The sequence below is a fragment of the Armigeres subalbatus genome, unplaced genomic scaffold (assembly GCF_024139115.2).
Source record: "Armigeres subalbatus isolate Guangzhou_Male unplaced genomic scaffold, GZ_Asu_2 Contig543, whole genome shotgun sequence".
In the NCBI taxonomy this organism is placed as follows: domain Eukaryota; kingdom Metazoa; phylum Arthropoda; class Insecta; order Diptera; family Culicidae; genus Armigeres; species Armigeres subalbatus.
The window spans coordinates 4,486-17,590 of NW_026943307.1; the positions used below are offsets into that span (position 1 = coordinate 4,486).

General features: G+C 46.5%; 2 protein-coding genes across 2 annotated transcripts; both read left to right on the forward strand.

Annotated features, from left to right (window-relative positions):
* The first annotated feature begins 4,481 nt into the window (after window positions 1–4,481).
* Window positions 4,482–6,335, forward strand: LOC134204363 (uncharacterized). Its single transcript, XM_062679186.1, has 2 exons — window positions 4,482–4,515; window positions 5,537–6,335. Exons 1-2 carry the CDS (start codon window positions 4,513–4,515, stop codon window positions 6,062–6,064), a joined length of 531 nt encoding a protein of 176 aa, XP_062535170.1. The 5' UTR covers window positions 4,482–4,512; the 3' UTR covers window positions 6,065–6,335.
* Window positions 6,336–8,283: 1,948 nt separating this feature from the next.
* LOC134204362 (uncharacterized protein K02A2.6-like) lies at window positions 8,284–9,847 on the forward strand. The gene is made up of 2 exons (XM_062679185.1): window positions 8,284–9,608; window positions 9,686–9,847. The coding sequence occupies exons 1-2, from the start codon at window positions 8,693–8,695 to the stop codon at window positions 9,820–9,822; spliced, it is 1,053 nt and encodes a 350-aa protein (XP_062535169.1). The 5' UTR covers window positions 8,284–8,692; the 3' UTR covers window positions 9,823–9,847.
* Window positions 9,848–13,105: the final 3,258 nt, after the last annotated feature.

Here is a 13,105-nt window from a genome sequence, read left to right on the forward strand (position 1 = left end):
AGTTTTCCAAGAATGCTTCATATAGCTCCATACCCGCCCAAAAAAGCAAAGTAAGCTGAATTGAAGGAACGAACCGAAATTGACCACATCAAAGCGAATTGGTACCCGGAAGAGTGCACCTACCCAATTGAGCAGAGACGATCACTGCGTAAATTCACGGACGGATATTGCATCAGTCGACGGAATATTGATTAGCGGAGATGGAATGGATAGTGAATGAAGGTAGTTGTTTGCGTGGGCATCTGATGGTTGTTTCTCGACTATGCTGCCGACAAAGTACCTACCTCGAATGCCAGGGAGGAAATCCTCTCACTCGTCAGCAATATCCCGTCGTGCATAATTGATACTTCCTCTTGGCATCCGGTTACATCAAAGGGCAATAAGCAACTCAACCTCCACACACCGGCAGCGCTACGCTTTTGCATCAATTGATATCTCGCACGGTGTTCGATATTCAGTACTGCTGCCTAACAGTGTTTGTGTTTCCACTTACTTCCCTATTTCCCTTGATTGGGGCTACGGCACATATTTCGGTCTCATACCTAATTTCCGTCGCAGGGTGTAATGAGTCAATGATAACTCCACCGTCTGCAAAAATTGACTCAGTCTAAAACAGGGCAGCCTCTGAGGTGAATTACACTATAGACGGAAGTACTTGCAGTAACCCTATATCCTCGACGACATTTACATCAACGGAATGATAACAACGGCAGTTCGTTAGTTGAACACCGATCCCACGTGGCTCTTCGTAGCAACATGTCGATGGCCATCATCATCACCACTTCTCCTAGCCCTCAAGTATGAAAATCAAACTTAACTCAGGTCAAATGAAGAGGCGATAATCCAAGAACACGATAAACCACGTTCCTATATCAACATACCAAGCAATCAGGCATTGCACAGCAAAAGTGTTTTTGAATCAAGTGTGTCATGTTGAATACCGGAAGCCCTCCCAATGTTTTTGAGTAAATCAACAGGCTGTGTGTGTTTAAATGCTAGCGGATTACGGTTACACTTTGGTCACCATGTGCCTAAGAAGCCTGAAACGATAATAGTCGATGAACCAGGCCCGGAATCAATATTGATCCACCATCAATCGGTGTTGTTGCATTTCCCCCTCGGAAGCAAAACCACATTACGGTATTTTCTCATTTTTATCGTGCTTCAGATAGACGAGACGAAACTGTACCTGTGATAAACCTGGTTATGTAAAAAAGAGGCAAAGTAATAAAAATGAAGGAGTTGAAAACTGCAACTAATCACATTTTGAAGAAACATTCCAAAATTTTGCAAAGTAAAAGCCTGTACAAGTACACTCTTTGAATAATCGTCAAATGTTTGCATAGTTCATCCAGGCAGATTGATTCAACACTTGATAAGAAAATAACTGAGTCTAGTCAAGTACATACGAGATAATGATGACGACCATATTGTTGAGGTGGAAATACGTATTTTTAAAGTTACAATCAAGTGATGGAATTAAATGGAATAGTACTATCTTGCCTTATATTCGAAATGTATTTCTGGCAGCCCAGACAAACATTTGCGATCATGACAAAGAGTAGAGTGGGGTAACTTTTTACGAAAATTGGTTTTATCAATTTCTAGGTTCAAGGATGAACTTTGAAACCTGCCAGCCTAGCTAGTTTTCCGTTTCCAGTAGAAATGGCTTAAGCGATAACGATAGGTACCAGCAGTTCTACGCTACGACCCTCCTACCTTGGCATGTGTTTTTTTTTGTGGAAGGATGAAGGCAAATCTGCAAACAGGCACCTGAAATTATCACTCAGGGGGTGGGGTTGACGGAAGGCCGACCAACTAAACCCACCCAAGTAGCGGAAGGTTACTTGAGTTACCCTCTCTTCTTATGCCCAGATCCTCCTGGGACTACCTTACAGTATCACTCCAGTATCACGTAACTCCTCCCGAAGCGACACATGACGGAATGTGCTAGTGGAACCATCATTGAATAGCACTGTGTCAAAGCTTCGCAAGCGCCTCAAGTAACGTTTGACCTCTGCGATTGGTGAAGCGGCTACTCCACTCTACTATGTGCTTCTTCTTGTTTGTCTCGCCTATGGGACACGAAGATCCATCCATAACGTTGTTACAGGCTTGCTTTTCGTTGGAGCACATGAGGCACTTTGGTGCCTCATCGCATTCCTGCGCCTTGTGCCCTTCCTCACCACAACGACGATACAGGTTGCCACGGTCTGGGCCCTTACAGTTGTAGGACTTGTGTCCCAACTCTAAGCACCGATAGCACCTTGTTACGTTCGTATTTTGAAGCTTATTGATTGATTTTTTTATGTGTGCAAACTAAAACTAAAACAAAAACAAACCCTAAAGTAAAAGTGAACACATTACTACATAATATCGTGCTGCAAGGGTCACTGGGTTTGAAAACAAAAAAGGAGAACAGAATTATCTTGGCGGTCACAACCAACACAGCGAAAAAACGTCGTTTCCGTTTGCCACCCACTTGGACCGCCAGCTGTAACAAAATAGCAAAGAAGACAGAGTGAGTTCGTCTGCCACGCTCGCCGCACCAAAGGAACACCCCGTGTAGGCCTGGATTATCTTGCCGTTGCTAGTGGCCAGTGCGAAAACAACGAAGCAGTGCGTTTTATAAACGTTAAAATCGATTGTCCTCGAAATAAGACCCCCTACGATCGGTAGAAAAGGCGTTAGCTCTTTGCTGCCGCAAGAAAACGTATGAAGGAACAACATAAATTGAGGTTAGTTATCCATTCGTTCAACAAGGAACATCCTCCCATCAGCTTCCATCTTCTAGGCAAAGAGTTAACCGTCCGGATCTCCGCAATCGGATAAGCTAGGCAAGCAAAAGCAGCGAACTCGGGTCGGGCAACAGTACCGAACGTAAGAAGCACGGCTTCGCATAGCCAAGTGAGCGAATCAAGGTTAGTTTAGCGCTAAAACATAAATGCGTTGATCTAATCAGTTATGATCTGCGAATACAGGCAGCGAAGCGGATAATCCGGAAAGAAAAGGCTTGAGTCTGAGGGCGCTGTTCACGCTCCAAGGTGTCCAAATTTCACCGGAAGAATTGAACGGAGTCGAAATTCCGACCAAGAGTAAGTAGACACAGAAAGTTTCCTATTGTACAAATGCTGACGTAAGTCGTTCGACAGGGCTCTTGTTTCTGGTTTTGGCTTCGTTTGAGTCACCGTGCGGTCGAAAGTGCTCCAAGGCACGGTCGGAGGGGCGATCCAAGGTGTGGACTAGTCGGCAGGCGGCCTCCCCCCCCAACCAGTACTTCCGGAAGCAAGAATCGGTGGTAGTGATCCGCGGTTCGCGAAGCAGCGGTTGGCCGTGCAAAAGGGAAGATTTGGTTTGAAGAGAGCAGTGCTCTCGAGTAGCCCCGTGATGGGGAAAAAAGGGGGAATGGTGTGAAAGAAGACAAGGAAGGAAGCGTAGACGGTTAGCAGGCATGCAGGGTAGAAGTTAAGAGATGGGGAAAAAGTAAGCAACCCTGTTAAATAAGCAGATCAAACGAGGAAAATAAAATGTTTGCACACCGCTTTTCATGAATTGAGGCGTTTTTATGTTTGTTAGCCGGTCCGATCCTTGCTCTTTGCCCTCTGACAAGGACGAATCTAACAACCTGTCCACTGAAGGAGGCTGGAGTTTGCTTACTGGGCATACTGACCTTTTTGGCTTCCGCAACCGGAAACCTAAGGTAGGCTACCTGCGTGCCAAAGGGAACGCCTCTTACGCGTACAGAGGTCTTCTCGATCTCTGTAGCACATTGTTCTCTGACGGTAGAGACGACGTCGTCCGCGTTCGTGACCTCGTCCAGTTGCTTGCACTGGAAGCTCACTTCCGCTCCCAGCTTGCGCTCCGTCTCTTGGGCGATGCGATAGTCGCTCCTCCAAGGAAGGTGAAGGCATTGGTTTGAACATCTTTTTCGAACAGCCTGACGGAGCATCCGAAGGTTCTGTTTCAGTTCTTTACTGATGTTCTGTCTTGTGCTTTTAGGAAGCTCCAAATGTGGGGAGCACTGGCTCTGCAGATGCATTTCAACTTGTTCTACAGCTGTGCAGTAACCAACACGAAATGAGCGAAAACAAAGCGAGAATCACCATTTTTCTGTGAGGGCTGCCTTTCCGATTCTGTTTTTTTCGCACTTGTATACAAGTTTGATAAATTTGTTATCATGGCTTGTTATGATTCGGAACAGTTTTGCTTCACTTTTATCGTTGTTCTTTATCTATTGAGAGCGATTGCTGCAATCCCTGGTGTAGAGTAGATACAAATAGCATTCGTGAACCCCTCGTGGAAATACTCTCAGGAGATTAGAATTAAGAAATGAGAGAGGCAAATAGGTTGTAAGTTTGTAGAGAACACAAGGCTAGTTAGTTGAGTTGTTACCTTACTCGTGGCAGGTCAAATAAAGTGTTGCTTTCCGAACCGTGTGAGTTTTTAAGTGAACGTCCGAAAATATCTGAAACCTTGGTGGACTCTACAATTTGGCGCAGTCGGTACGATTTCATGGTATTTTCGGGCTATAGAATATTTAGAAATTATATTTTAAGAAAAAGTGAAAACTTGATCAGACGAGATTTTTTTCATGAAATTGACGTTATTATTTTATTGGAAGCAAGAAATTCGTCATGAAGTGAATCATAATGGCGTCTGAAAGTGTCGGTGTGCATCAAGATTCAAGATGGATGCCAACAGCAAAGCCTTGATGTGGTGAGAAAAGGCAAATAATTTGAAAAAAGTGAGAAGTGAAAAGATGCGAGTCCGGTTGATGACCGTAGCGCACAGCCATGAAAATGTTAGATTGATGAAATACAAAAAGAAGCGAGTCCGGTTGACGACCGAAGCGCACGGGAAAAAAGAGAATAAACCATACAAGCGAGACTGGTTGACGACCACAGCGCATACATTTGAAAGAGAGGCAACACAAAAAGATGCGAGTCCGGTTGAAGACCGTAGCGCACACACACGAAAAACAGATAAAGTGAGAAGATGCGAGGCCGGTTGAAGCCTGTATAATACACACACACACACACAGTGAAAAACAGAATGTAAAGATGTGAGAAAGATGTATAGCGTGGTCTACCACAAGCATAGAAAATGAAAGTGTGGGCTCGGTTGACGACCGGCGAATGGGAGAACTGCAGCCTATGCACATACACAAAGGCAGGAAAAATGTTTGGATGATCATCACACTGATTGTTGATGACACCGCACACCGATGACTAGAAGGAGAGAGTATGATCGCATATTCTTAATTGGTGGTTGCTTTGGTTGGTTTGAGAAAGGGAAAGCTTCGATTTCATAGACGACGCAGATACACATATGTATAAGTGTAAATGTTTTCAGAAAGAACATTGCGTATACGGAGTGATCAGAAACGTATCAGCAGTCGTTTCACCCATTATTATTTTGAGCAAAAAGTGGTTTGGGAAAACTTAAATGGTAAAATAAATTGTTCCAACAAAAATTAATAAACACTTAGTGATCTATCAGTGAAAAGTATCAAAAGCGTTCGATTTTCGTTTTACAGATGGATTCGGAAAACTATTTCCAATTGGACCCGTTCAACGATGCCGCTGATGCTTCCAACCTACGACGGGAATGGGAGGAATGGCATCGTGCTTGTGAAATTGTTCTGGAGTTGAAGAAAATTGATTCGCAGCACGAAAAGCTTTTGTTCATGCTGGCTCGAGGCGGCAGAGGACTACAGCGAATTTATTACCATCTCGCACCGGTGGCTGGTGAGATTCATCCGGAGCCCGTGAAAGTTCCGCTGGCACCAACTATTATTCCTGAGTATGACAACGCCGTCAAGCGTCTCAACGCATTTTTTGTTGGAAAACGTAACGAGAGGGTGGAGCTGGAGGTGTTCCGATCACTTCGGCAAACATCTGGAGAATCTTTCAATCGATACATTTTGAGACTGCGTACACAGGCCGCGTGTTGTGATTTCCGTGATCGCGAGGAAAAGAGTTGTTGCAGCAGATTACCGTTGGTGCCATTGACGAGAGAGTGCGAGACAAAGGCCTCGAAGGAACGATGGGTTTGGATGAACTAGTAAATTACGCTATCAATCGTGAAGTATTACTGAAGCAGAAGGAGAAAGTACACCCGTTTAGATCGGAACCGGAAGCCGGTGCGATGGCATTAATCAAACAGAATTGGGAGAGAAAGACAATGTCAAGATGCGGAGCGCCCACACAGAAGCTCAAGCGAGAGCGGAAGTGGGAACGTAGCAGTCGTGATGCTGCTGAATGCAGTCGTTGTGGTTCATGGCGGCATAATCGCGAATCGAAGGAATGCATTGCAAGAAATGCCACTTGCAACAAGTGCGGACGTTCAGGCCACTTTGCAAGGAAGTGTGATGCTGGTCAATACGTTGGTCGTTTTCGTGGAAGAAAACAGAAGCGGCCAATTCATTGCGAGGTGCTCGACAGGATGGAAGTGGTCCTGAATTTGGAACGAGATACCAGGGTCGTCATGAAGATAACGGATCAACAAAGGTAGAATAAGTTTATTTTTTTATTTTTTTGGTCTAATATATCATTCAATATTTCATTGGTTTCACTAATAATTCGATCATTTAAGTAATAACGAAAACAATTCGTGATAAAGATGTTGTGTTGTATCAACTTCTATGAATGAATAAATATGCGTTATTAACTTGTTGTAATTATCTGATTGTTAGGTGAATTCGAACGATGGAACTATAATAGGATTTATTGATCATTTTCAAGTGAAATTTCTAATTGACTCTGGAGCAATGATTAATACAGTTACGGAAGAAGTCTGGGTGAATCTGAGGACTACCAATGCCAAGCTTTTCAAAAAGAAATTTCAATGCAATCGTCAATTCACAGCGTATGCGTCTGAGGAACCTCTACGGGTGTTGGCCATCTTTGAAGCTTGGATAACAATCAATGAAACGAAACCCAAAAACTATGCCGAGTTTTTCGTGATCCAAGGAGCTCAAAGATGTCTGCTCAGTAAAAGAACCGCCGAGGATCTGAAAGTCTTGAAGGTAGGACTAGAAGTTCAAAGTATTGCTCAAAAAAATGTTCCATTCCCGAAATTCCCGAATGTCCAAGTACGATTATCCATTGATTATACTATTGCTCCCAGAAAGTTGGCCTACATAAGAATCCCAGTTGCGATGGAGGATAAGGTAAATCGGAAGCTTCAGGAAATGTTGGATGCTGAAATTATTGAACCAGTCATTGGACCCTCCGAGTGGATCTCACCCATGGTAGTGGTACCAAAGGGTACTGATGATATCAGATTATGCATCAATATGCGACATCCCAACCAAGCGATACAGCGGGAACACTATCCGCTCCCACTCATCGATACGCTGCTCAACAAACTCAAGGGAGCAATGGTATTTTCAAAGCTTGATATAACATCCGCCTACTACCATGTAGAACTACACCCGGATTCACGTGAAATAACAACCTTTATGACGTCCAAAGGTTTGATGCGTTTCAAACGCCTAATGTTTGGCATAAATTGCGCGCCCGAGATATTCCAGCGAATAATGTGCGAAATGATGGCTGATATCGAGGGCGTGGTAGTTTACATCGATGACGTTATTGTGTGGGGATCATCCATATTCGAACACAATGAGCGGTTGCAAAAAGTGCTAGCAGTGCTTGAGAAAAACAATGCATTGCTAAATAAAGCCAAATGCTTGTTTGAAGTACATGAACTAGAGATTCTTGGTTACAAAATCAGTGGACGGGGAATTAGTCCGACAGACGATAAAGTAGCTGCAATCCAAAACTTTAGAATGCCTGAGACGAAGGAGGAAGTTCGAAGTTTTCTAGGATTAATTAATTTCGTTGGACAATTTATTCCGCACCTTTCGTCTAGGACCGAAGCGTTGAGATGCTTCATTAGAGGTGAGGTGGATTCATTTGGGGCTGAACAGGTTAAAGCGTTTGATGACTTGCGTAATGAGCTTGCGAGAACTGTTCATCGTATAGGTTTTTCGACCCTAAAGATCGAACTGAGTTGTACGTGGACGCTTCTGCGGTAGGACTCGGTGCCGTATTGACGCAAAGAGATAACGCAAATAAACCAAGGATTATAAGCTTTGCTTCGAAAGGCCTTACGAAGACGGAAAGAGTATATCCTCAGACCCAGCGAGAAGCACTTGCTGTCGTTTGGGCCGTGGAAAAGTTTTTTATTTACTTGTTCGGAATACACTTTACGGTGTTTACAGACCATAAGACGCTTGAATATATATTTGGTGGAAAGCATCAAGAGGAAGCGTGCTTGTTCACGTGCAGAAGCGTGGGCGCTACGGCTTCAGCCCTACGATTTTTCAGTAGTACACGTTCCTGGTTCTGATAATATATCCGACATCTTCTCAAGACTTTGTAATCAGTCGGATGCGCCCTTTGATGAAGCGTCAGAACACTACGTTTGCGGAATTGGTGAAGGACCGTCTGCTATTACACTAGATGAGATCAAAAAAGCAACCGAATTAGATGATACCCTCAAAGGAGTCGTTAAGGCTATCGAAACGACAGTGTGGCCTCCGAACTTATTTGCTTACCAGGCTTTTTCCAAGGAATTGGGAATTATAGATGGCGTTGTCGTGAGAGATGAACGAATTATACTCCCTTCGAAGCTGCGGCCCAGAGCATTGGATATAGCACATCGAGGACATCCTGGCGTAGTTTCAATGAAACGAAATCTACGAGAGAAGGTTTGGTGGCCCTATATGGACCGTGACGTTGAAAATCGTGTGCAAGAATGTGCTGGTTGTGCTTCAGTTAGCTTACAAGGAACGCCAGAGCCAATGCTACGCAAAGAGATGCCTGACCGTGCGTGGCAGGATTTGGCAGTGGACTTTTTCTCGGCTAAGGAATGTGCCACGTTTTTAGTATTGGTAGATTACTATAGCCGATTTCTAACTGTTATTGAAATGAAAGCTACGAATGCATCAAAGACCATCGAGGCATTGGAAGGCATTTTTAAAGAGCACACCTACCCAGAAACAATTCGTGCTGATAATGGCCCACCTTTTGCTAGCGAAGAGTTTTCGAACTACTGCATCCGTAAAAACATTCGCCTGGTTCGTACCATTCCGTACTGGCCCCAAATGAATGGGCTAGTCGAACGACAAAACCAAGGAATTCTGCGGACTTTGCGAATTGCCAGGTCGATGAAAGAAGATTGGAGAAAAGCTATCAGTGAATATGTGTATTCGTACAATACAACTCCACATTCTGTCACGGGTAAATCACCCATGGAGCTGCTTACAGGAAGACCTGTGAAGGATCTGTTGCCTTCTCTAAGGACGGAGCCGTACTGGAGGCGTGATGAGGAAGTACGTGACAAGGACAGCATCAAGAAAATGCAAGGAAAGTTGTACGCAGATAAACGACGACAAGCGAAAAATTCAGATATAGCGGTCGGAGATACCGTCATGATAAAAAATTACGATCTGGGCAAGTTGGAACCTAGTTTCCGATCCGAAAAGTACTCAGTAATCCAGAGGAGCGGGAGTGATGTTGTCGTACTGAGCGAAGATGGGGTTAAATATCGACGTCCCGTGGCCCATTTGAAGAAATGGCCAACGTCATGTAATGGAGACGGTTGGTATATTCGTACTGTTTCCAGTACACTATTTATTTTCACATCAATATTTCATAAAATTATTGTTTCATTATAGATTTTCCACAGCCAAACACTCAGGAACCACGGAGAGCAATTATTGAAAACGGAACAGGAGAGCCCGATTCCAGCGAAGTAACAACCCCGAAGCGACCTAGAAGATCCGCTAAATTACCAGCACGGTACAACGAATGATCAAATGAGATTGATTGTATTTTTTATAAACTTTCCAACATTTTTATAATTCATCCGTAATATGTATAACATTTTTTGGGACCAGGTGAGGAATGTAGAGTAGATACAAATAGCATTCGTGAACCCCTCGTGGAAATACTCTCAGGAGATTAGAATTAAGAAATGAGAGAGGCAAATAGGTTGTAAGTTTGTAGAGAACACAAGGCTAGTTAGTTGAGTTGTTACCTTACTCGTGGCAGGTCAAATAAAGTGTTGCTTTCCGAACCGTGTGAGTTTTTAAGTGAACGTCCGAAAATATCTGGAACCTTGGTGGACTCTACACCTGGCTATACCCCATCATTGCTGGGGAGACTTTGGTGCTGCTGGTTGCAGCCTCCGTCACACCACTCTCCGCCTCCCTGGGAGGAGACCTCGTGGAGCCCCCTTTGGCAAAGTGGTTTACCACATCTATTGCTAACGCATCGTCAAAAGAGTTATTTTTAAATCACTCATTATTGTTGGGTCCCCATCGTGGATGCCATCGAGTCCTACTGGAGTAGTCGCCTTTAATGATCCCATGGTTATCTTTGCATGACTTACATCATGCAGGGAGGCCATGCAAGGGTTGACACTTACGGGTTCCGAAACATATCAGCGCAAGACAGGAAAAAGCATCTGAGCCTACTCCCACCCAGCAGGCAAAGCTTGTTGGCTAGATTGGACAGCGTGAGGGAAGGAAGACAACCTAGCCATTAGCCCACTCGCCGTTTCGAGTCAGTCTGCTTCCCTCTGCACGGCTGGTTTCAAGAATGATGATGTCGCGTGCACCCCGAATTGACCTCTCTGCGATAGGGCCTATTCGCCAACACACAGAGGGACTTGCCGACGCGGTGCCTACGCCTGCCGCAGCCTTGACGAGTACCCCTTTCCGTCCTCGGGCTCGGAATCCGCCCGGTTGACTGATGCCGCGAAAGCGACGATACCATGTTGTGCTTCGCGCGGCACTTGTTCAATAAAAGGGTCGAGTTCGACCATAGGGCACCGGTATGACCCATGAAGCCGACTCCGAACCCTTGGACCACCTCTTATTTGCGCCTGAACTAGTCATTCCTCGAGTCCACGCGCCACCTTCTGTGTAGCTCCGAGACGATTTGGACGATAGCCGATAAAACGGCGTTCCAGCCAACTTCATCTTTACACATCCTCCGGACTATACCATCCGGTCCTGGCGCCTTACATACACTAAGGGACTGTGCAATCCCCGCAAGTTCCGCCACCGCTCTGTAGGGGCCATCGCCCCACGTGTCTTGGCCATTACGACCCCTATAGGCGTCACCCCATGGATTCGCGTTGGCACTTTGACACAGGCCCTCGAAGCAGGCTTTTTTGCTTGATCTAATCTCAGTCTTCAGAGCGGCTCTAGCAGCCACGAACGCCACCCGTCGTTCAACACGCTCCTCTTCTGTGCGTGCTCGCTGCATCCGCCTCCGTGTCCGTAGGCAGGCGCGGCGCAGGTTCGCAATTGTTTGAGTCCACCAGTAAGCCTTCCTTAAACACCTCGTCGTCGAAGTATGATGTCTTGCACATACGAGGGCTAGGCCTCGCCCCTTCTTCCGTCCGCTGAAAACTGGTCGTATAGTCGATACTGTAGCGAACCACCAGGTGGTCGCTGGGAGTGTAGCCAATCTACCCTCCAGTTCGAACTACTCGTTTGGCCAGGGCTCCAGATCATAACGTCGATAATCGACTCGGCCCCGTTCCAGTTGTAGGTACTTTTGGTACCGACATTACCCAAATCCACATCCAACATGGCCAGTGATTCCAGCAGGATCTGCCCCCGTTGATTCGTGGATCGGCTTCCCCATTCCACGGCCGAAGCGTTGAAGTCCCCCGCTATCACCACCGGCCTACGCCCCATCAAGTTAGCCGTCAAACAATCTAGCATTCGACCGAACTACTCGATCGACCATCGAGGAGGCGCATAGCAGCTGCAGAAGAAGACCCCGTTTATTTTGGCAATGACGAAGCCCTCGTGTGTCGAAGACACCAACTCTTGGACAGGGTATTTCCCCGTTGTCCATATCGCCGACATTTTAGACCCATCGGTGACCCAATTACCGTTCCTGGCGTGTACCCGGTAAGGATTTGCTATGATGGCGATATCCGTCCCCCATTCAGCAACTGTCTGACACAGCAGTTGCTGGGCTGCATCACAGTGGTTCAGGTTTAGCTGCGTTACCTGCACTATGATTTTGCAGCACGCTTAAACGCCGGGCACTTCGAACCCCCTGGGGTCCGGGTGCTTGCTGTTCGCAGCTTTGCTGGAACAGATCAAACAGTTGGGAGGGTTCGTGCAGCATTGTGCCTTATGTCCCTCCAATCCGCAGCGTCGACAGAGCTTGCTTCTGTCAGGGCCTTTGCAGTCCCATTGCTTGTGCCCCGGTTCCAGGCACTTGAAGCAAACTTCGGGTTGCTCATATATGCCCACAGGGCATACCGACCACCCCACCTTGACGCTCCCTAACTTGACTACATTGGAGGCGTCCGCTGCAGATAGCCGAACTAATGCTACCTGTGTCCCTGCTGGACCTTTCCGTAGCCGAACGGCTGCGATGGGCGCCTCCACTTCACACTGTCGCCGCAGTGCCGTGACGAGCTCTTCGACTTCGGTGATCTCGTCCAGGTCTTTAACCCTTAGATTCACCTCCGTCGTGAGTGCCCTCACCTTGACCGTCCCGCCTAGGACTTCCTCTGCCAACTTCTTGTAGGCCCTTTTGCGAGACGCCCCGCTTTAGCTCGAGGATCATCTCGCCCATCCGGGTACGTCTTATTCGACGTACGTCGGCGCCGAGTTCACCGAGTTTGACGTCACTCCTCATTGCCTTCAAGACGTCCGAGTACTTAGCCTCGTCCGTGTTGATGACTAGGGCGTCGCCCCTGGAGCGATTGGCTCCTACCCTAGACTTCTTGCTACCCTCATTCGCCTGGGCCTTCTTTTCGGCCCTTGACGTCTTCGGTTTCCTCTTGTTCTTGACCAGGGTCCAGGAGGCGTCACCCCCCTCTATTTCCCTGGTCTGGGGCGGCTGAGAGCTCTCAGCCTGCCGTAACCCCCTACCACCGTCTTTCCTGGGTGGACGGACCTTTCCAGGTCCTTCATCCCCAGTTGGGCCCCAGTCTGGGTAGACCTCGACTCCACAGATTTCACGGGTTCGCACTTGGCCGTCCCGACCGCCGTTTCCAGCTTGGCGTCCAACATCGACTTTCGAAGTTTCAGCAAGCTCCTCTTGAGTTCCTTACTGATATT